At 40.6% G+C, this 25,129-nt stretch overlaps 1 protein-coding gene across 1 annotated transcript; it reads right to left on the minus strand.

Moving 5' to 3' along the window:
- Positions 1–1,215: 1,215 nt before the first annotated feature.
- On the minus strand, positions 1,216–24,873 carry LOC139686180 (uncharacterized). Its single transcript, XM_071583362.1, has 3 exons — positions 24,786–24,873; positions 24,597–24,693; positions 1,216–3,553 (listed from the first exon to the last, which is right to left on the minus strand). The coding sequence occupies exons 2-3, from the start codon at positions 24,681–24,683 to the stop codon at positions 3,290–3,292; spliced, it is 351 nt and encodes a 116-aa protein (XP_071439463.1). The 5' UTR covers positions 24,684–24,693; positions 24,786–24,873; the 3' UTR covers positions 1,216–3,289.
- Between the last annotated feature and the right edge of the window lie 256 nt (positions 24,874–25,129).

The following is a 25,129-nucleotide window of genomic DNA, read 5'->3' on the forward strand; positions in this document are numbered from 1 at the left end:
CAAAGTAGTGACATGGACGTTGAGTTAGGATGTTAAGAAAAGGCTCGTGAGAACTTTGATATGAAACATAGATATGTACAGCGCACAAACATAATCACTAAAGCAGTAGGATAGATTTAGATTGGACGATTATGGAATGTGGGTGTGGAGAAGGATGAAGAAGGTGAAATGGACGGAAAGAAAAAAAACGGGGAAGTACTTGGTATGGTGGGCGAGGAGAGGGGACTCTTGGGAGAAATGATAAGGAGGCAGAAAAAATGGATGAAGGGCTTATTGATCGGCAGTAGGATGTTGAAGACTGTAATAGAGGGGAGAACGTTAGGCAAACGAGGAGAGGACAGGAATAGGATATGGATGTTGGACGGCATGAAGGAAGTACACTGAGATCAAGAGGAACTTGTTGTAGAGTAAGATGTGGTATTGTGTTTTGTTGGGAGATAGTTATTTGGTAGTTATGTCCATCCAAAACCTGCCTTAACCGGTAAATTACCTTTGAAATAATATTTTCCTGCAATCGAAGAGCCGGCCTAGCCAAGAATTCCGCTGTTGCGCTAGCAACGACCCACAATACACTCAATGCCACAAAAACTGATGATGCATGATTTAAATTTACCAAAAACGTGAACGGAAAAACTTAGCTGTCATATTCTTAAATGGGTGGTAAATTTACGTGATGGCCTGTTGTATTAGGAATAACTTCAAATTTCAACGAGCGTTTAATTCATTCAGCTCTCTGAAATGGCTCCACTTAATGTGTTTATGAAAATAGAAATCATATTCATAGAGTTTATTAAAGAATAAACTCTAAGTATATGGAAATTGAAAAAAAATAGACGGTTAAAATGAGGAAACCCAGCATTTATTAGTTTACTGCCAACCCTGGCCGTAAACTTGTCAATTTTAAGAAAATGAAAAACGTCTTATTTAATCTGTTTTTTTCTTTATCTCCGTGATTTAATACTCGCATCGAATAAAGCCTTTAACCATGTCCACCGTTGAAAACGTATTCTGTGTGTCATGTTATTGAGCCAAATTGTTTCGGAACTGAGAAAACTCTTTTGAAACAGTAAGCCAATTCAACGAAAATGACAGAAAGCGCTTGGATAATTTATTTTAGAGGCCAAACAAATTATGGGACACGACGGCTTGTATGGGAAACAGTGGTAGGTGAAATGTAATAAACTTTATTTCATCATGAAATACATCTTAGTTTTTTAATATTTTATGATAAGTAATCTTTCCCTTAAGATATTAAATACTGACTTAGAGAATACCAAGGGAATCGTCCATACAAAAACATGAATAATAGTTAATTATACAAACTAGACTGACATATATCTTTCTATTTTCTCATTAACATCACAGAAATGCAACACAGAATACATATTTGGCACAAAACAAATATCTCACTATAATAATTACCATATCAATGGTTAAACTTTGATATAAGTGATAAGAAAACAGTACAATAAATTTTAACGGTAAACTACATAATTTCACCTTTAAAAAGCATTTTACAAAAAGAACAGAACTCTGAGATGCCTAATGCATAACTCAATATTTGAACATTGCTAAGACAAGCGAATGAATTAACACAAACGGAAAGCTTGATCCTCGTGACTGTGGATTTTCAGCAAATCTAAAGGCAGAACTCGCGCAAGTCGGCGGTCCATTCCGACCATGAAGTCTTCAAGGCCGCTGTACCCGGCGCCAAATGGCGTGCCATCCTGAGGCCAGAAGACCGCCACTTTCTGGCGACTTAGAAACTACCTGGTCCTCAGTCGACAGCTCTGGCCTATTGCTCGGATACATTTTTCCACTAAATGAAATGACAGTGACACGCTGAAAAGCCTTCCGAAAGGGATTGGAAATATCCACGATTCCAAAATCATGATTTTACTCGGGATTACTGTAGAGATTATTAGGACGTAGCAGTTCAGTGGGTGGAGCACTCGGCTACTGACCGAGGGCTCGGGCTCAATTTCGCGTGACGCCTCTGACTACCCGCAGCTTCACGAGAGCTGTGCGATTTTTCAGGTACCAGATTATTTTGGGTAACCACAGGCGGCACAGGAAAAGGAACTGCCCCCCCCCTTCCCTGCTAATGGGTGACTTTCACACGCCATTTGACTTAGTACTGGATGAGCTCCACCCTCACCTATAAAACCGACCCAACCTCCATCAACCTTCGGGTTGATACCTGTAGTTTTAAGTATTAATATAATAGATTTTATAGGAACTCCATTTAGGTTTTTTTTTAAGTTCGCGTACGCGAAATACTAGACATATTATTATCCACGTGATTGTAGAGTAACAGGTACACAATTATTTCTTTGCAGAAATCTTTGGTTATCGACAAGAATCTACCAATTACTTGAATAAAATGAGAAGACATGATTTACCGGAGCCTTTAGGAGCTCAGGGGCCACCTGGCCGTGGTTAGATTACGGTAGATTCTATCTTTTTAAGTACTAAACATGACCGCTTCGAATGCTATCTCAGTACATGATTTCTTTTTCAGGTCACGAAGCCGGTACTATGAAAATTACGGTCGAATCCTCGAATGAATTCGATCTTCCCACTGATTTCGATTCTCGAATGATTCCATTTCTAAGAAAGAGCATACTTACAAATAAATAATAAATAAATGAAATTAAAATAAACGTATAATATCACACCATATTTCAGGCGTTGTAACCCATTGCGTAGATCAGTGGGCTACTTTCGGGAGATCAAAGATTTTAATCACGAGTGATGCCTTCTCGGGGAGAAAATCTTTTCTAAATTGCAAGCAGGGACGATTTTACTGATGATGAGTAGCGGTGAACGTGGGGAACCGAATGGTGGCACTCGGAGGGAGGGTAGGGGCGGTCACCGCCCCACCCTTCCCCCCTATTCGGGTAACGTTTTGTGATGCTTACGAGTCGGATTTTATCAACATTTAGCGATTAGAAAACAATGCTATTTTGACGGACCATATGATTTGAGTTTAAAAATGCATGCTGCGTGGTATGGGACTCACACTATAGCAGAAAGCTACAGGTGACCGACCAAACCAAAAGTACGGGATAGACCGCGAACATATGTTTAGAAATTTACATAACGAGTAATTTATGCACCTTGGATGCCGTGGAATCGTTCATCATTCATGGTAAATGAGTAAAATAACCTAAAAGAGAAGCAATTGCAGTAGCTGCGAAATATGTAAATCCTAGCCTTTTAAAACATAAGGCACAAGAAACAAATTGCGGTTCGGAATATTCGAACCATGGAATGTTCAAATGCCCTCTTAGTTGGACTTGGAGTCCGGCATCTTCTTGGCATCATCGGCATCATGGTTGCCGTCATCTTCCGGTAGGTCCGGCTTATTCTCATCAGGATCTTCACCGTTTATTTGCAGAGCCTTCAACGCCTCGACCACGGCATCGCTGTTCAAATCGACGCTCCCCTCCTCCCTGGCTTGGTACCACGCCTCCAGTTCTGCCCAATGGTCGTTCAGATTGACCCTCGGAGCATTTGGGCAAATGGCCTTGGGTAGCCGTGGATAAATGTCCTGTTGAGTATAAAAAATATATTGGTCAAATAACATTGAGGGCTTGAGAGAGTGGGAGCGGCGGGTGTGCGGAGACATTTAGATGATGCACGAGGGGGGATTATTTCTTGGATGCGTGAGCATTTAGGAAAATTCACGCTCGCGGGAGGTTTCATAATCTTAACGGCAAGCGGGTGAAATGGACCTCCCCGTAGGATTGCTTCGATAAGAAAATCGCCTCTGGGCGATTTTCTTATCGAAGGTCGTGGCCATTCACTTCGTGGCGATGAGGGGAGTATAGTTTTAGTAATCGGCGCGCAGACTGTTGAAACCAGGTCCGCGTAATTGATCGCCCCCCCCCCCCCGATGGACCTTTAAGTCCGCTCTCATATTCGAGAGAGGATTTCTTATTTTGACATCTACATAATCACCCCGCTGTTCACAAAAAAGGTGTTTGGCAGGGGGTGCAAGCACCAGGTGGGGTGACTACGGGATTAAGGGAGAGTAAAGGCTGGGAAAATAGGAAAAAATCATCCACTAAAATCCCAGAAAAGATGCTCAGACCCAAATGCATGTTAGCGGAACATGTAGTTCCAAACGAGTGTTACTTTTACTCCCTGTGGTAGTCATCGGGTGTCCCAAAAAGGAGGAAATGAAAATGAACCACGACCACTTATGCGATAGACTGCCACCATACGAGGAGAAGTCATACGGCACTGAAAAGCCACAAGGGAGACATTTTATTAATTCGTGGTCATGCAACTTACGGTTCCCACCCCTGACGTCACAGGTAGAAACTGTGGCACCCCGCTGTTGGCAGCGGCCGGCGTGAGGCGTCACCCCCGCGGAGAGGGACGGGGGAGGAGGGACGGGGGAATACGACAAAAGACGGTGGGGAGTGCTTCAACATGTACTGAGTTAATTTCATCTAAAAACCCACTCGGTCATGCTGGCGGGGAATATTGAGAGAAGCACCCCCCACCCTCCTCGATGAAGAACTGAGCTGGGGGAGGAGGTTGTGGCGCCACCCTGCGAGGGATCCAATTCCGACTGAAACTGGATCTTGGTAACCTTGGGTAGCTTCGAACCAAGCCGAGGTTTCTGATCGCTCTTTTCTCTCGGTGAATACACCTGAATTCACCTACTACACCTAGAAAATTTTCTGTTTTCGACTATAAATTGACGAGGAAAGCAAATGATTCCAGGGGACTTAGAGACCTACAAGTCGTGGAATAAGGCTCTTATCTAATGACGCAATTGCCCACGCACTGCCAATCAACCAATTCTGGAATCATTTTGAGATTTATCAAAGAAAAAGGCGTTTCGAATTAATACTAATCATTTGATACGAGAAAGAATTTCGACGAATGAAAAAATTGGTTTTACTTGTAAGTTATCCGAAATTGTTGTAAAACCTAGACAATTTTATTGCAGTGTGCTTAAGGCAACACGAGGGCTCATTGATTGATATTTATTGTTTGATTTTATTGATTGATTTGTAGCAGGATATGTTTACATCTCCACAAGTTCTGTCGTCTTTACTTCTTAGGATGACTCAGCAGGTGGACCGTCGTTATGACGTAGTTTGACTATCTGACATTCAAAATTTGATATCAATTTCAATTATAAGGCCTTAAAAATAGTTCAAAAGATGAATTTTTTATATTAACTTGCATTTGTACATATGCATGCATTCCATTCCATGCTCTTGTGCTTTTTGAATAATTGCGGAATGGTGGAAGCAATGAAACTCATTTCAAATCTCTTTGGGGGAGACAAAAGAAAGTTCAGACAACGCTGACGAGGCTTTTGAATTAATTACCCCTAATTATCATAGCCGATTGCTAAAATTTGCCAAAGCTAAGATGGCAGGCGAAGTTAAAAAACACTGATGGCCATTGAGGACCGATTCGTGTGAACGTGTAAAAGGAATTCTAGAGAAAAACTTCTCGACTATAAGGATATAGGATTCTCATGCAGGTATGACTTTAAATTATGAAGAGGATCGTTCGTAGGCGATCGTATATTGGGAAAGGGGTTTCGATGCCATGCAGTCGGAGCTGAGGAAAGCTGGGAGGCTAACTTAACGAAATTATATCCACCTGTTCGCTGCATCGATCTAATGGATCACACGATGGTATGTTTTTGTGCAGGGACTTTCTAATGACAGAGTACAGACAATAGTGATAAGAAGAAGGGAGGAAATATTACTTTCCACTGCAATGGAAATTACTTTGGTGAGAAGATGCAATGTTTTCCGCGAAGGAAAGGGACAAAAATTATAATCTGACGGTAAAAATTACAGATGACGATTGTGGAAAATTGGGTCGCAAGTCACCCTATCCGAAAAGGGCAGAGAGAAACCGAAGTTAGTGAAAGCGATACACGAAGTGTTTCTCGTGCGGAAGGTTAGAGCATCTTGTGGGGGACCGTGGGACTCAAAAATGACCCGTAATAGTAACTAGAGGAGGCCGTGGTTCTTTGCGCCATTAGGGATGGATAGGAATGAAAGAAGGGAGGAGAGAAACCCGGTGTCGGCATTGGCCTACTCTTGACGAGAGGCGCCAAGGGGTCCGCAGTTAGACGTTCCATTAGACGGACGACGAACTCACTCAAAGTTCTCTTCACAAAGCACCTCAAGTAAGGATTGGAATACCACAGAAAAAAATCTGCCTTCTCCAGGATTCGAATCCGTGCCCTCAGTGAGGGAAGGTAGTACGTTATCCCGATTCCCACGAGCACAGTGATTGCGATGAAGTCATCGCCTGGGTTATAAAATGAAAATAAAGGCGAAGAATAGCTTTATGACTCGGAATTGAAATTGATTACATAGTGCACTGAATGGTTGAGGCCTTAACTTTGTAGAATTCCATTTTTAACTTATACATTATATATGATTACATAGATTGAATTTGAAGCATTTACATGATGGATTTAATAAGTAAAGTAAAGAAATATGACAATGCATCCGTCAACTTTTGCAAGAAATGTACTAGCATATCTTGGGCAAATCTGACGAATCTGACGTGTCAACGTTAGAATATACATCTACATCCAAAAAATACCTTGAAGAGCCACCGGGAAGGTGTGCGGCAGGGAGTGTATCCACTCAGGCATGCACAGCACACGAACCGACTAAGTCACGCACCATGCATTAGCGTCACTACAGAAAAAATTAACTTGTAATGGACTAGCATGCACTTATCAGCAGCAAGAAACGTGCACAATATACTACACATAATGAAACATGTTGAGAGTACAAGAGATTTGCTTAACCGATCGGCTAGACAAAGGAAGACAAGACACTTACGCTGAAAAGAGGTGTTTTTAATTTCGTTGGAAAGATCCAATTTGGCACCAAAGATGAAGAGGGCGCTAATTACTCTAGAAAATAGAGGAGAACAAAGGTATCTCTCGTGTCTCACTAAGGAACAGTTACCTGCAGTCAGGTCTACCCTCAGTCCGGCTAATACCACCGTTAGGGAAATCAAAGATAAATACGTATGTGTTGGCAATAGAGTCGAAGTTCGCGTGAGTTAGGAGGACGGAGAAGTCCAGGGAGTATTCAATATTGTATCAGTCACGATCGGATTCAACAAGTAATTGCTACAGTTGAATCACGTTATTCAGGAAGTAAAGACGGATTGCGACACACTGCTAAGTGTCAAATCAAACGGCCAAAATTTTATTCCACAACCAAATATTATTACACGTTTGAAAACCGTTGGAGCTATGAAGAACAGTGTGTTAAGACCTATCACTATCCATACCTTGAGTGTGACTTACAATAGTCGGGTGACAAAAAATGACTGGCTGTGGGGATCGAGATGGTGCGGGGGCTAACGTACTGGCTTCTCACCCTGAGGGCGCGGGTTCAAGTCCCGGCGATGTTGAATATTTTTCAGAGGTATCTCGATCCCTACTTGAGGTGCTTTGTGGAGGGCACTTTGAGTGAGTACGCCGTCCGTCGGATGGGACGTTAAACTGCGGACCCCTTGGCGCCTTTCGTAAAGAGAAGGCTAATGCCGACGCCGGGTTTCTCTCCACCATTCATCCTTTCCTGTCCTTCCCCTATGGCGCAAATGACCTTAGCTGTCGGTCGCCTCCCCTAAAAACTACTACTATGTATTCGCGTGCGTGTAGGATGAGAAGATTTTTGCATCAATGCATACGCCACTGTGAGTATAGTTTTGCATGTCTACGAGTATGTATTGATTTTGCATGTGGTTTTGTTCCTTTTTACGGGTGGTGACCTAACACCCCCCGCCACACGCCTTTGCGGTGGCTTGCGGGGTGTTATGTCCATGTACATACATCATAATTGAACCGTATTGTGTAACTATTGTTGTGAGTGATGCATGTTTTATTCCTCGGAGGGCTTAAATTCTTGTGAAAACGGCGAATCATGTAAGATGGCCTAAACCTAATTTAGTGAATAATGATATTTCAAACTTCTAATGAAGCGCGTCGTTAGAAAATACAGATGAGAGTGAAGGATGAAAAATGATGGCTGCAAAAATGCCATCTTCAATAATTAGTCTGCGTCCCTGATCTACCAAGCTGTGGGGAAACGTTAAGGTATATTACCTCGAGTGGCAACCTGTGTATCGTTACCTCGTCTCCCTAAGGAGTGGGAGTGACGGCCCTCACAGGTCTCTTATTGCCGCCCCCGGTTAAAATGCCGCCTTAAGCGTCGCCTTCATGCTTGGGAATGGAGTTAACATAAACAACCTCCTTCGGATAACGAGAGTGGCCATCTGTCCGAAACTTGGACCAGAGTCAACGCCCTTTATCATTATTGGGTTCCGTGGAAAATCCCAAAAAACTCCATTCCCATTCCTCAGTTGCAACCACGACGTTCACCCAAAAACTCCCCCTGCCATACGCCCTATTTGCGGCTTGCAGGGTATTACGTAGGGGTGGAATGAGTGATAAGTGGCCGCTGATACCCTCACTACGTCCAGGTTTGGGATTCTTTGTGGGATTGCGGTATGATTTGGCCAACTCCGAGAAGAGGTACTTGCTCTAGGGAATACTTGACGAATCGACGAAGAAGAGTGACAAGAAACTCCCTACGCGACTTAAGCACGATTGCAAAATTGGAATCATTTAAAATTTTCGCACTAAGTTCCGTGGTTCCCCTTCCACAATAGGCTTGAAACAATCAAATGCGACTCCTTGAGCTGCAGGCGTCATACTTCTGCCCTCGCAGCGGCAACGGCTACGCATGAAATATAAAAACAGCAATTTTTTATGCCGTAGATAGTCAATCGAAAGACGCTCGTCATTGACTATTTACCAGGAACACAATGAAAAAGACAAATTGTTGATAATCTATTTAGCGTCGAAAGGTTAAACTCCACAGCTAATGGCCAGGTTCCCGTTCCCGTGGGATGAGGCTTGGTCAGACTCGAGCGACTCGTCAGATTGGGACGCAGCGAAGCTTCCGATGGCTCCTGACCATCGCCAGGGCCGCATGGGATCCATCGATCTAACTCCAATTACTGTTTGACACTGATTACCCATTCGAATTTTGCGCGTATAGTTCCTACATCTGCTGTGGTAATCTAGTCTAGTCGAGTCCTGATCGGCCGGCCCGGGTTCGATCCCGTGTGACGCCGCGCAACAAGGTGAGGAACTGTTCCTCCTGCTTTAAACGTGTGTACCGCTAGGATTAGTAATAACTAACTCTCTAAGGCTCTGCACCTGACATTATAAAGCCAAAATTCAGGTCGATTTATATGCATGGGTCTTTCTAATTTATGTGATTGTATCGCTAACCAACTTAATATTCTGTCGATAAGTGAAGTTTGGCGCAATAGCGACTTGCCCTAATGTGTAGCGACCACCACAATAGATAATTAAAGGGCTCGAGATCCATGAGAAAATCTACGCTTTATTCTATTCCTATTTCGTATCCTTCCATATTCACGAAATTGAATTCCGACGAAATAATGCGTTAGTCGTAAATATCGGTTCTGAAATTCATTTTTCTAGCTTTTCCCTTGTGATCACTCTTTACCCTGTGATAAATTATTAGAAGAGCTATATCATATTTGTATGTAATCTATTTCCACGGTAGAAGTCGTGGACCAAAATTATTTAGGACCGAGAATGTAATTCAGTTTTTTGTTACTACTATTTTGCTTGCTCTTGTTTTTTCCATCTGAATAATAACCCAATTTACATCTACTCAACATCCCGCAAGCCGCCGCGAAGACGTGTGGCGGGGGTTGCTAAGTCACCAACCGCCAAAGAGAATAAAACCACATGCAAAACCAGCAAATGTAGGACAACAAATTAACAACAACAAAAACATACCTAAATGCAATGACTTTCTTCAACGTCAATTGTTGATTGATCAAAAATAAAATAAATCTATCTCGTGGACCAACATTTTTTTTCTCAAATGCAAAAATTGGATTAGCATGGACATCATGCCCGAGATAAAATCGTACGAAAGCAAAATAAAATATTCCTTCACTTAACACCAAAACGACTTTCAGAAACGATTGACCAAACAGTTTATATTTAATTTTTCGTCGGCTACACAGAAGAATTTCCGGTGTTTTTAACTATCACTTGTATTTGGAGTGAAATATTTCTCAAACTGTTCCAATCTCGTGGTATGAGCGACTCCGTATAGGGCCGGGAGAGGTTTATTTTTTGAGCAAATTTCGACGGAGTTTTTCCTGGGCGGAAATCATTTCCACTCCCCCCGAGAGGCCGATGAGAGGAAGGGGAGGAAGGCACCGGAGCGGGAATGAAATCCGGGCAGTAGTGGGGGCAAATGGGCAACCGCACCACTCCGATCGCGGCACCAAGGACCTGCGAGGCATTCCGGAAAACCCCTTCCTGGTAGATAGGGCACCCTCTCCGACCAGCCACTAGCTCTGCTATAAGATGGTGACAAAGATATGCTGATTTCTGTCGCTTGATAGAATCTTCAGAAGCGTATTTTAACTAGAAAGAATAATTTCCAAGGGCAGAGGATATTATCTCGTGTCTATCAATGTACCTCACCCATCCTTTACCCATTTATAAGAGTACGGGTGGGGTGGACTCTTCCCGTTATATATCGTGTCTATCATACAAAGAATTCAAAGTCAGCCTAACTTCGGCGGGCAGAAGCACCTACTTCAAAAATGAAATTATGTGCGACGCAGTAATATATTATGCATGTCACAGTAATATACCATGAATATCGATATATAATGGAAATTAAGAAGATTTAAGATTAAATGGACAGAAAAAGTGAGGAAGTATATAGAAGAGCAGAAGAGGGAAGGACCATATGGACAGCTCTACCGCAAAGAAGAACTAGATGGAATGGAAATACCTTGAGGCACAATGGATTAGTTAGAAAGATAATAGAAGGAAAAATTGAAGGAAAGGTCAAGCGAGGAAGGCCGAGAGACAAGTACATAAGGCAAATTAAGAAGGACGTAAAATAGGGAACCTACCAGGGGTGAGGGAATTAACACTAAATAGGGAAGAATGGAGGGATGCAGTAAACCAATCTTAGGATTGAAATACTGATGATGACGATGAATGAAAAATAAATACATGTTCCTTCAAAATAAATATGCTTTTAAAAATTAACGGAATGGTACATTTTTCAGAAACAGGTACGAGGGCCATTCGAAAAGTAAGGTCTCCTCTTTTTTTCATGGAAAATCAAATTTATTCTCAACTTTGTGGGCATCGTAGGAGTGGCTGATCATTTAGCTATTTTTCTACGCAGTCGCGTTGACGATCAATCACTTTTTGCGTCCTTGTAACCAGCTTTTTAATACCGGCGTCGTGCCTTTCTCCTGCCGCGTGCCTCCAATTGACGAGATAGTGCGCAATAACCGGATAATTACCCTTCATGAGATAAGGGAAGACCTTAATGAAGAGAGTGGCTGCTTCTCCGTGCAGAATATTGTGCCGTAGGTCCTCAGTTACAACAAGGTGTCTCACCAAAGGAGTGTGTTTGCATCATGACAATATACGTCCACATGTGTCACATCAAACGACCACCCTACTCAATAAATTCGGCTGGGATATCATCAACCACCCTCCTTACATCCCGGACGTTGCCCCCAGCGACTACCACTTGTTTCCCGCTCTCAAAAAACACCTTGGAGGACAGAAATTCAAGCGAGACGAGGAAGTGCAAGAAGGAGTCGTCAGTTGGCTTCGTGACGCGGCGGGAGAAAGGTACGACGCCGGTATTAAAAAGCTGATTACAAGGATGGAAAAGTGATTGATCGTCAAGGCAACTACGTAGAAAAATAGCAAAATGATTAGCCATTCCTACGATGCCCACAAAGTTGAGAATAAATTTGATCTTTCATGGAAAAAAATAGGAGACCTTACTTTTCGAATCGCCCTCGTATAATGAATGTATAAACTACACTGCCATATGCACATAAACTCGATAAAAATAATTAAAGCCGGAATAAGATTTTCCGGAGTCGAAAGCTAATTGGTGAGGTGAGATGTCTAGATTTTTTGGGAGCGTCTCTTGGTATCTATGAACCTAGGCATTTTTCCACTAAGACTTTAGGAGGAATACTATTTCTTCATAATGCACTTGCAATCTCGAATATGAAAAATCTGTTAGTCTATAAAAAAGCGACCACTTTTGAAAGACGCACTAAAACGGTAAAAAAATATTTCAATTGAAAATTCACTTTTTCTTACGTTTCTTTCACGTCAAGATAGACGAGGATAAAATCTATGAATTGAGCGCAAGTAACGTTTATTTCACTGTTGCACCTTGATTGGGGTGCACGAAATGTGAGCTAGATCATTGTAAAATGGCTCGTCTCTCGTAATCCTACAGCAGTTCCTGTTATCAAATCTCACTCAATTATTTAATATAAATGAGTGTTTAAAAAGTGGCTGGTTATTTAAAAAAAAATGATTAAAAGCTTTTCGCCAAAAGTTGCCGGAAAAGCCGCAGATACGAGGTCACTTATCTTATTTTGATGTCTTTACCTGATATGTCGTGAGAAATAAAACGTATGATATTAAAAGGAATCAATAATAAAACAATCTTAATCCCACAATGACACCTGATCTTGGTAACGTAGATGGCTCCTTGATTGAGGTTCAAGGATTTCATATTCGCCTCCTACGATCAGGCCCAGCCGTGTCAATTCCGTAAATTAGGGACGCCATTTCTGCTTCTGAAATTGGAATCCCCTCCCATACCCTAAACAACGTGCAGTGGGGAGGTTTCGTATTGAAGCGAGGACCGGGTGAATTCTTTCGACGACCACGCGATCTAACTGTTAAACTGGTCCGCAAATTACTTACTATTTTCACCAGATATCCGATAGCATTTTCGTAGAGTAAATGGTTGACAGATTCGGACGGTATCCACGGAAAATTATCTCCCGATGGCGAGCGACGGTCTTAAAAGCCCCGGTGGTGGTATTGCGCCCGCGGGCTGGTTGGGCAATCAACGACCAGCTGCGCGATTGCCTTTTTTAGATTGCCTCCGGCGACAGGGAGGTCGTTTGTCGAGCGTCGCGCGCGAGGGACGCAAGGCATCGCACCCCAATAGCCACCTTCCTACCCGCCCCCTCAAGTCTCCCGACGAGTCATCTCTCTTGCGATATTAATCCACGGGAGGTCTTCACCGGACAAATCGAAAACAAGAAATTGTTTTAATTTTACAAAAATATGTACTCCTTTGTTTTACCTTCTATTCAACCAAATAGATCAATAACCCATTGAGTCAGCACTAATTTTTTCAAATAAAAAAACTACATAAAAATTAGCAAAATATGTGTAAATTTTAGAATTGCACAATCTCCAAAGGAGATAAAATGAAGATGTCGACTTGGAAAAACGTGGATTAATGATTAGAACCTGGTCAGAAAAGGAATGTTTAGTTTTTAAAGGAAATGGGAATCACAGAATGAACCTTTGTATTTCCCTGAAGACTGCGAAATCAACAAGCAGGATAGACAGTCGCCGAAATCAGTCGGCCAAGAAAATAATTGACAAATGGTCCAATTTATTAACGAAAATCCTTAGCAATCATTATAAATGTTTATTTCATTTTAGATACTCCGTAAATATAAACAATACCTGTGTGCATCAAGGCCGTAAATCACAACAAACGTTTGAATTAACTGATATGCTTCATAAACTTCATCTTTCACCTTATTTATCTGATACCGTTTATTCACCGCTATAAGCATATAATGTGGCCTGATTTCACACTATTTTCAACATATTTTTTACAAATGTTGTCCGAAAGTTACATGTTTTCTGGAGTCATGATTTTTTGCAACGTTCTCTAAGTGTATTTGGTGCAATTGAATGAAAAATATGTACCACCTGCAATTGGTCTCATTAGAAAATATTTAATCTACAAATGAGTTTCAATTATTGAAACTTTTTAGTCTTTAGCGCCTTAAAGTTTTAGATTTTAAATCCACGGCAAGCACTGTTGCTTCGGCAACGGCAGCCAACGAAATTTTCGTGCGTGCTTTGGCTGGCTCAGCCCTTCCGGCGAGCATCTTAGGAAGCCCTCTTCTCATTATCAGTCCATAAGCAAAACAGGACCCATGAGAGGACGGGGTAAGGAAGAAAGGATGGACGTTGCCATATCGCCCCCACACTTTAGATCCCCCCTATTGCAGATCCTCCTCCTGAACCGAGCGATATTATTCACTCGAGTAAGCATTTCAGCCCACCCAGAATAAAAGACGAGCCCACCCCCATGCAGCGAATACAATAGAGCGAATGTTTTCGGTATCGAGCCCGGCACAGCCGACCTTGGAAACATAGACGTTATGGCGTTACCCCACGGAAAGTTTGCTCGATGAATGCATCGAAAGAGGCATAGAGTCCGTATTCTTAATGAAAGTGAATCGGCAACATTGCGTCACCAGGCACCCGCTCCGCGATACACGCTCCGTCCCGACCAAATCTCTCCCTCATGGGGTGCGGGAGGCACTCAAATGCCCGAAAGGGTTAATGGCGTGGGCGACGACAGCTCCCTTCCACGAACCGCCGCTTTGTGTACATAAGTGCCTCGCCGTGCTCGTCTGGAGGATGCCCGGGGGGGGGGGGGGGCCTTCTTGACCGCGAGACGCGACCACAGGGAGGCTGAGCTTTATCGCCCACCCCCGGTGGTCCGGTCGGGTCAAATTGAAGCCACCGCCACTGTTACCAACCAACCCGCCATTCCATTGGGAGATTCCCGATTTGAACTAGTCTCTCTGAAATGCGGGTTTACGTTTTAAATCTCCTGGTGAGCCAGAATTAAAAAAAATCGAGGGTCAAATGGGTACGACCAATATGCGAATTTGACAAATAATAATTTTCTCCGTATTCAGCGTTAGCATCAAAATATTTTGATCCTTTTCCGTCTGATCCAAGGATTTCTCGTTAATTCTGACCTGAAAAATCAGGCTGCGACATATGCCGGGAAATACGATACTAAAGCACTTCAGCGCGTCCGTCGACACTTGGCTTTAAGAGTGAAGTGGGAAGCCTTCGGCTGGACGGGAAGTGAACAGAATTCAATTTTCACCCGAGAAATAATATGTTTCCGATAACAGTTGGTTCGATCTTGATCGCAAATTACGGTAAAGAGTTTGATTTAAGTTGCTACTTAGTTTCGGCAGCCGTGGGTAGTGTCGTAGCGCGAGCGTCTCTTCCTGGTCCACCGGTACGGCAAAAAAAAGGTTGCCATTTTCACGCCGACTAGCGTGAGCATCTCTGAGAAAGAGTTGCCCACCTCGATCATGCAACGCTGCACCACCCTCGTCTCGGCAAGTGTGGGGTGGGAGATTGGGATGGATCTGCGGGGGCGTTCGGAGGCTCTTCTCGGAACGAGACCGCACCGATATGAGCTTCTTGCAATAACGGCGGGGAGAATGAAGAGAGGAAAGGGTGGGGGGTTACAGCGCCACTGGTGCTGCGATGACTGGAAGTCGTCTCGAAATAACTTCTGTGCGGATTCGAGGGTGGATTTCCATTTCATCTCGATGATTCCTTTCGTGAGACAGTGACTCCATCGTTTAAATCGTTTCAAATGAACCACGTTACCACAACACAACGAACCGAATTCAATTCGCACTTAGTTCATAACGAACAAATCCCATGGTCAAGACTAAGATCGCAATGCGACAATGAACCAGCACTTTGTCGACGAAATACGAGAAAGCGTACATTTTCGCTATGTTGGGGAATTCCTTACGACGAAATCGATTTTTCTGAAATGACTGGAGTTATTTGATTCGAACGACTGCGGAAGATGCCGCGACAGTAACTTTTAACGTAGTCGTCCGCTAATCATGAAAAACAAATATTATTTTCCTTCCTTTAAAATTGCTTGGTTAATATCTCATAAATGAGGACGCATATGTTTGGCGCAGTTGTCATTAATGCATTGTGATAACATTAGCATTTACTTCTAAGCTCTGTAACTTTTTCCTCATGATTTATATTTATTCCATGGATGATGAATGTACTACGGATGTAGGTCCTATGGAATGGTGTGGAGTACATAGTACAATTATCTCAGCAGAAAGTCCGAGGCTTTTAAAACCATTTTCTCGGAAAAAAAACTTCAACTCACGATTAATATGATTACATTTCTGGTGATTTTTGTGCTAACCGTTATCAATATTGTAGTCTACATCTACACAATCCCCCGAAAGCCACCGCAAGGGTGTAAGGAGGGGGGGGTTAGGTCACCAACCCTGTATGCACATTCCCAACCATGCCACTTTAACACAAATATTAGTTTGATCATGCACTCGAATTATGTTAATCACACGAAAGAAAGTACTCACATCCAAAACAATATTCAGTGACAGGATACGTATATTTAAACCATGCCGTAGAACTGTTATAAAGATGGGTCTTTTGAATAAAAAAATAACATGCAAGATATGGAAAAAATACATTTACTGCCAATGCTTCTACGCGACCGCTGTGATGCCTATTTTAATCACTAATGTTACGAGGAAAACACGACATTTAAAATCCATCCGTCACCCATCTATCTCCCTGATTTTACGTTGGTGATTCGATCTACCATGGCAAGTCGGGGCCTGCAATATGTCTTTCAACCTCAGATAAGTAACCTGCCTCAAATGTACGCAGGTTTGAATTCCGGAGGTGGCAGATATTTTTCAGAGGTATCCCGTTCCCTGCTTGAGGTGCTTTGTGGAGAGAGCACTTTCAGTGAGTACGTCGTCCGTCGGATGGGACGTTAAACTGCGGACCGCTTGGCACCTTTCGACAAGAGCAAGCTAATGCCGACGCCGGGTTTCTTTCCACCCTTCCTCTCCTATCCACCCCTAATGTCGCAAATTACCTCAGCTGCCGGTCGCCACCGCCAAAACTACTACTACGACGCTGAATATCGAAAATGCTTGAATTTCAGTAATGGATTAATATTTTGTGCTAATTTTCCCAAGGGCATCAAAATAATTAAATGATAGTTACTTTAAATTAAAGAATGTAACCCGTATTTGATTTGTTCAAATAAACACTAAAATGTTAGCCGGATTGATATATTTAATTATATAAGTACAAGCATGATATCATTGTATAAAACCATAAGTCCGATAATTTTTTTATTGCGTTATTTCATGTTTTTAACGCCAATAGTTATTCCATACCAACGCCGAAATATTTTATGTTCCAACAGAAATTAACCATAAAATTAAACCATAAAATCGTGACTTTCTTAAGATATAATACGTATGTGAGTTATAAAGGTATACTGGCAGATTCCACAAGGAGACGCATTCTATAAGAATGTCTCAATGCGGGAAGCCGGACTGCCTAGCATGAATAGAAGAGTGGATCATCAATACAATTCAAAATAAAAGCATGATTTCAGACTGTTCATGTTTAAAATTGCAGTGCTCTATTATGGAAAGCTGAGCGTAAAAATTCATGAAAGGGCATTAATCGTATGAACTGACGAACCGGTTTCAACAGCTACGCGAGAGAAATGTACTGGCAATCGGTACGCACCAAACGCCCAGGTACAACATTTGGAATTTAAGGAGATAAATAGAATACTTACATGAATACTGTGATTTTACATTAATTATATCGTCTTCTACACATTACTTATCGGACCATATTTTAAGTACTCCTCGTGATTTTCTTATTTTACTTCTAATCCTCAAAACTGAAGACTCTATCCACCAGAATATTTAGCAGCAAATTATTTCGCTCTAAATTCATAGTTTTGGCTGAATCGAAGAAGATTTTGTGTCACTTATCTAATAAATTACTGGCATAATTACATATCGTCCAAATGCTCTGAAGTAAGCCGAATTATTTTATTGGTAACTATTTCTTTAGTCTTATTATCCTGATATTAATTAAAAAATCAAAGAGAAGAGTAATTTATACATTTGTTTGAAACAAGAATTTTGAAGAACATAAAAATAATAGGATAAGGAGTGGAATTATATACTACCTTCAAATATCTAATTACCTTAAATAATGCAATTTTATTCACAGAACTCATTTCAATCAGGTGGTACATCGAATTTATACCGACATATTAAAAATAAGTTTTGATGACGCGCCAAGACGCGCCAATGAGAGAGATGAACAATCCTCAACCACATATGTCTTCCACAAAACGTCCTTAACACACTCAGTTGCAGGAATTCCTCATCCCACTCCATCTAAAGCTATAACTAACACCCACACCTCACAAACCCAGAGTAGCCCAACGGAATCGAAGCCAGTTAAGGATTAGATGAGGTTTCACTGAAGCTAATTGAATTACATTATCTTCAATTAAGACTTGTGGATCAACCTGAATTGAAAACATTTCTTCGTTTGCCAAATCCTAATTATCAACTTCACTCTACGAAAACCCTGGTCAAAAATTACTTGGAACTATTATATTTCAAAAAGGAAATGAACCAAATGAAACATTTAAATGCGTACCTAACTTCTCTGTTACTGAGCATGGGAGGATATCTGGTAACAAGGTCCGTTATCAGGTTATCACCGTACATTTCATCAAAGATGGAAGAATAAAAATTTAAAAAAATTCCTTTTGTCCACTTAACCTTCTCCATCCTTCTCCACACCCACATTCCAAACTGTTCACCCTGTCCGATTGAGGGAGCTTCAAAAAGAAGCAAACGGTGAATAAATATCTCAAAAGAGATTATCAAAATAACAATACAAAATTGGGACTAAATCGTAAAATTGCGGCAAGGATTTAAGATAATGCTGCAAATATGTTGTCGGTTGCAAAGAGTATTGGATGTAATCACATTATTTGCTTTACCCACACCAGTACCTCATCAAAAATGTTCAATGAGATGCCGAAGTGAGTCTTCTGCATTGAAGATTGAATACTGTTGGGAGGGGTAACAAGTGTGCCATGGGCAGAGCAGAATATAGTCGTGAAACAATACTTTATGCTAGTTTCCATTTATTAAAAACCGAAAAATATTCGCAAGAGATAAATTTGTATTACGGATTGTGAAAACACTTCGCAATTTGAGATGACCAATTCGTCTCGAACTTCCGACTTTTCAAATAATAAACCTTAATGATAGCAATTGTGCCCAGGTATGATCCAGAATCCAGGCATCACTCAATCTATGAGCCATTTCACAATGATCCACTTAGATTTGGGCTAACATCTGCGGACCTCATTTACAATGGAAAATGTACCAATTGGATTTTAAAGCAGGATCACCGGCCGAGGAAATTCAGTAGTGAATGATAAAATTCTCCAAAACATACTGCCTCGTTACATGGTCTTATGCAATTAGTAGAAATGACTAGAAATTAACTTTACGAAGAAATGCCTGTGAGAACAATCGAAGCACACAAGTGTTTTCAACTTGGAATGATCTGCACCCTAGTAATGGAGTGGAAACATGCGACCCTCTCGAGTTTGAGTGGAGTGGGAGCCTCCTCGGGTGGGATTTCGGGTTGATGGCAAAGAGCGGAGCAAAGTGGAGAAGCTGGTACTCATCCATATGACCCAGGAAGGCGTGGGGGATGAGTTCTGTGGAAAAATGACGGTTGTTTTGAATGAATGCGTATAAAGAAAGATCGCTCCATTGACGTGGTCGACAAATGATTTTGGTATTATTTTTTCGATAACGCGCACAGAAAATGGGGGAATCTAACTAACATTATTAATTTCACATAAAATGATAATAGACTGACGTCACTAGTCAAAGATACGTGGTCAATGAAAGGTGGCGAATATGTATCAGACATTTGGTCATATGGTACGTGTGGAGATACTGCATAGCAGGGAGCATTGGAATGCATAAGTAATTAGCAGTTTAACGCCGAAAGGGTAGAGAGGTATGAAGACGGATTTGGTTATTAAACAGGTAGAGCTCCATTCGGATGAGGCAAAAAAATATAAATATCAATGATCAAATAATTATTTTTCATTCGTACGTACGTTTTCAAAGGTAAGTTACAGGCTAAGGTAGATTTCGGATGGACACAACTACCTAATGTATACATCGTCTCTCATAACATAACACAACCCAACAGCCCACTGCAACAAGTCACACTTCATCTCTTTCTCCTTTATTCCGTCCATCATCCTTGTTCTAGTCCTGCCCCTTCCTCGTTGGACTAACATTCTCCCCTCTACCACAGTCTTCAACATACCATTGCCAATCGAAATGCTCTGAGTCCATTTAATATGTCTCTTATGATTTCCCCCAGCAATCCTCTCTCCTCATCCACCATACCAAGCACCTCGTTTGTTTTCTTTCTGTCTACTTCACCCTCTCCATCCATCTCCACACGCACATTTCTAAAGCCTCAAATGTACGTCTGTCCTCCTGCTCCAATGACCACATTTCCCCGTCCATAAGAACGCCCCATATCGAAATTTTCACGAGCCTTTTCAACAAAACCTACTCAAACACCTCCTTCTAGTGAAGGTTTCTTTGCCACAACAATTCTTCTTCTCATGCCCCTATTACATAGACCATTTTGGTGCAAAACATATACCATATAGGTTAACTGCCCTAGTTTTTTCCCTCCCATTGTAATGTTAAGCTTAACCTTTCTCTTCCGGGAAAATTGCTTTTTTTATTTAAATTTATTCTCATCTCACATCTATCGCGCTGACATTCCAATCCACTCAATGCTTGCGACCCCTTGATTGACTGACAAACTAAAGCTTGGTCATCAGCAAACCTAACTGATTTTATGAATTCCACTCAGACTTCCATTCCCATCTCCAGTTCTTCCCATGCCTCTTTAATCATTTACTCCGCATATACGTTGAACAGCCCCGGTGATAATGGGCAACCCTGCCTCATACCTCTTCCTAACACTGCCCATCCAGACTTCCCGTTCCCCACTGGCACCGTAGTCTGAGACGTACAGCTTGAGGATTAGCCTAAAGTTTCTGCAATCTATATCCATTTTCTGCAATATACTAATTAGTTTTTTTCCAATTCACATTATCAAACGCCTTTTCGAAATTTCGATTGTATTCGATATTCCTCTCAACTAGTGATCTCATTACTGCATTGGCATCCCGTGTGCCTCCCCCCTTCCTAAACCCAAACTGATCATTCCCTAAGTAATCATATGCCCTGCTCTCCATCCTATTGTTGATGATCCTAAGAATCACTTTAGCTGCGTGCGAAATCAATATATGTATGAATATATATATATATATATATATATATATATATTCCTATGTATATATGTACATATATTGTACACACTTACACACACACACACACACACATATATATATATATATATATATATATATATATATATATATATATATATATATATATATATATATATATATATATATATATATATATTACTATCATTAGGTAATCTACCGGTTAAGGTAGGTTTTTGGATGGACAAAATTACTAATTCAACAATTGGTGACCCCCAGCAGAACACAACATCCCACTCTACATCAGGTCCCTCTTCATCTCTGATATAAATATATATATATATATATATATATATATATATATATATATATATATATATATATATATATACATATATGTACATATATGTATATATATACACACACACATATATATGTATATATGTATATATATATGAATATATATAAATATATTTACAATCTATATTTACACACACATACATATGAAAGTATTGAAATTTAACCTTGTTAAAAATGTCTGCAATACAAAAAGACAACATTTACTGTCACATGAAAGATATTTAAATTAAAAAAACATTTGTTAGTCTTATTTAATTTGTATTTCGGATATTTTGAGCAAGGAAAAATTTAACTACTTGTCCTTATATACACATTATGGTAATTAAATATGTTTAAGCAATAGGAGAGTAGTTGAATATTACCTTGTTCAAAATGTTTAAAATTCAATCAAAACAAGATTAACAAATATATTGCAATTTTAATGTTTTAGTAATTTGAAAAGTAAAGGGGGAAATTTGGGGAATATTGGAATGGATAAGTGAAGTTAATTCAAAAGTCGAAGGGTTGCGCGGGTGGGAAGACATAGCGTGGCGTGCGTATGATTCGGGATAAACTCTCTCCGGATGAGCGACGAATTAAAATAAAACACATTTTTTAAACCATAACTTTTTATTAACGATTCAAATAAATGCCTGAACTCTGGCTGAAAAATTGAACTTAATGTAGAAACATTCGTAAAAAGGGAGAGGGCATTTACGTATAAATTCGTAAAGGCCATTTACGAATACTTGACGATTCAAACGGGAAAAATAATTGACAGACTAAATAATTCAAATTGGAAGATTTTTTTTTACTCGTAGGAACAAAGTAATATAATTACTCCCTGAAAATATGGCGGAAATATAATTTTTGTCGTCTGTAACATATAAAATATTAAAATTGCAAAATATTTTAAGGCCTAGTTTTGTTTTTATTTTAGGCAATTTGAGTACAATTAAATTTGATAAAAACTAGTACTATTTTTGAAAGTACTCTCCGATAATATTTTATCCACTAATAAGCGTCATCAAAAATATTTTAAAATATCGAATTAAGTTTAGTAGAAAACATTAATTACGCAGTGTACCCAAGTATTTTGTGCATTATTAATTCCTGCAAGTATGGTAAAAATACAAGTTTTTTTTGATAACACGAAAAAGATTAAGATAACAAAATATTTGTGGGTCTGGGATTGTTTGCATTTTAGGCATCTTGAGCAGACATTAGGAAAATTTGACATTTTTCAACATATCTAATACCTGGATTTTACAACATATCTAATACCTGGAATTTACAACATATCATTATTATTACATTTCGTTGCAACGAGGCAAATGGCCCGGAGGCAACGGTCTATTGACGCACCCTTATACGGCACAAGGAGGACATATATGAAATAAAATGCTTTTAAAAACAATGGCACTTAAAGATTCTCAAAGTTCCCAACCGTAGCTGTACCATCACATATGACCCACGTTGACACCACCCCACTTCTCACACCATCCAAATCACGCACAGAAATTTTTTATAAATAAAATAATATAATAATCACTGAGCAATAAAGTTTATCACCCAGTCCTTTGTCCTGTGGCTGCTTTACGCCTATTCTTGAAACTCCTCAAATTTGATGTAAAGGGCTCAAACAACCCTCCGGGCAACTGGTTCTATTCAACAATACTTCTGTTTAAAAATGAATATTTTTTCTTATTTGTTTTATGCGTTCTTATTATATATTTTATATCTTATACGCTTTTAATTTGATGTTTCCAAGTCTAAGACAACAACATTTACTTTTTCAATAAGTTTACAACAATTAATGACAATGTCACCTGGTTTTATTCGTATTTTAGATAATTTAAGCAAGGTTTAATTTAACTTCCTGCCTATTACTATTTTTGTTTAAAATGCAAACAAAGCCAGGCTCACACTATTTTCCTATTAACCCTTTAAAAACAAAAACGGAAATAAATTAAATTTTACCATATTGACAGGAATCAATTACGTACGAAACACTTGCGTGCAACGAGTAAAAATTATATTCAGTTAGGCGGGCAGTGTTGTAAATGATCAGGCAATTCTAATATTTAAGTGCAACATGAAAATAAGTTTCAGGGAATTTAATACGGGAAGAATTCCATATTTACACATGGCATGAGTTAACTTTTAAATACAATGATAATCCCATCTCTTTGTTATTTCTACGGAGTAAAATTGTCTCTAAAACACGCCCACAGTTATGGATATAGGTATTTTTCCTTCACACGCATAGAATTTGTAGCAATTGCAAAGTAAGTTCTATCTCTCCGGCTAAAGGCAACGGTTAAGTTCTCCGTCTACTTTTTCCACTCACCGCGTTTCATTCTTTTCTCACTTTTATCGCAAAATTCATTATGCCTTGCCTACCATCGATATGAAGTCCATGAAATTGCACAAATTATAGTTCTTCCCTCTGTATTTTCTATTTTTATTGCAAACACTCTTCAAATACTCAATTCGCATCGCGCTTATGATATTTTTTGCTTATCCTTGCATGGATCTCAAGTATTTTTTTCCTCCCGCGTTTAACCGCTGCAACGGGATATTTTTCTAAAATTTAGATGCTGTTAATATTCCGGATTTCGCAGACTTTTTTTCCCACTATTGCACAACAGAAAATAAAACGTGGTAAATAAAATTCAATTCGACGACATTCATTGACCGAAAGTTTAGTTTTCCAAAAGACAGATAGTGACAATTTTGACCCATATGGGTACAATAGGGTGCGAAATTTAAATGCTTCGCTCCGATTACGACGATCCATCACAATACTATTCTCCAACCGTTACCTTGCGAGCGACAAGGGCGTCCAGCGAAATTTTCTACAACATAATTATCAAAAATCACTGCGAATTAACACATATATTTTGGAAATTTATCGTCGCAAAAAAATATATAACGGGTGAACCCAAATAAAGCCTGATTTTTGGTAGCATTCTTCGAAAGAATTGCTTTTTTCGAATTTATAAAATTGTCAACAAATCACACGCATCGAAAAGGAACCACTGACAGGTAAATATTACACGCGAGCAAGTGATAGAAAAATCCTCATAAACTTACCTTCATGACGTCGTTAAAGGTCCAGGGGTCCGGAAACTTCCGCGGCGGCGGTGTTGGCTTCGTAAATCTTTGATCTCTGCCAGACATCTTTCCACCTCTGAAACAGTTTAGGAGAAGAAAACGAAACGGGTTACTTTAATCGTTCGGGAATTTGCTTTTAGGCAACTCTCATCCGCCGGAGTTACTTACCGAGATGCAACGTATCGAGAGTTCGTACCGCCCGGAATGGCTCGTGCCCCGACCTTCCGCCTACCCTTTCCCGTGCCGTGTGCAGCACGTGTCGCCCCTCCGGCGTGAATCAGAAACTCTGCGCGCGAGTCTCAATGCGAATCGGGTGCCTGCCTGGCGGACCTGCATCAATTTCCCCTCCCACCCCTACTTCTCGGCCACAGCGCGTGCGCAGCGTGTGCCCGGTGCGTGGAGCGCCTCCCCCCACCGGAGTCACTCTCGGTCCACCCGCGGCCCACCTTCGCCCACCCGCCCCCTTCCTCCCCCTCCTTCCTCCCAGCGCCGGACCCGAGACCGTGGGAATG

The sequence above is a fragment of the Hetaerina americana genome, unplaced genomic scaffold, assembly GCF_022747635.1.
Source record: "Hetaerina americana unplaced genomic scaffold, ioHetAmer1.1.p SCAF_130, whole genome shotgun sequence".
NCBI classification, from domain to species: Eukaryota; Metazoa; Arthropoda; class Insecta; order Odonata; family Calopterygidae; genus Hetaerina; species Hetaerina americana.

Excerpts from the sequence above, each read along its gene's own strand:
- LOC139686180 (XM_071583362.1), bottom strand. The coding sequence starts at position 24,683 with ATGTCTGGCAGAGATCAAAGATTTACGAAGCCAACACCGCCGCCGCGG. Across the intron at positions 3,554-24,596 it reads CCTTTAACGACGTCATGAAG|GACATTTATCCACGGCTACC; the intron begins GTAAGTTTATGA and ends TATACTCAACAG.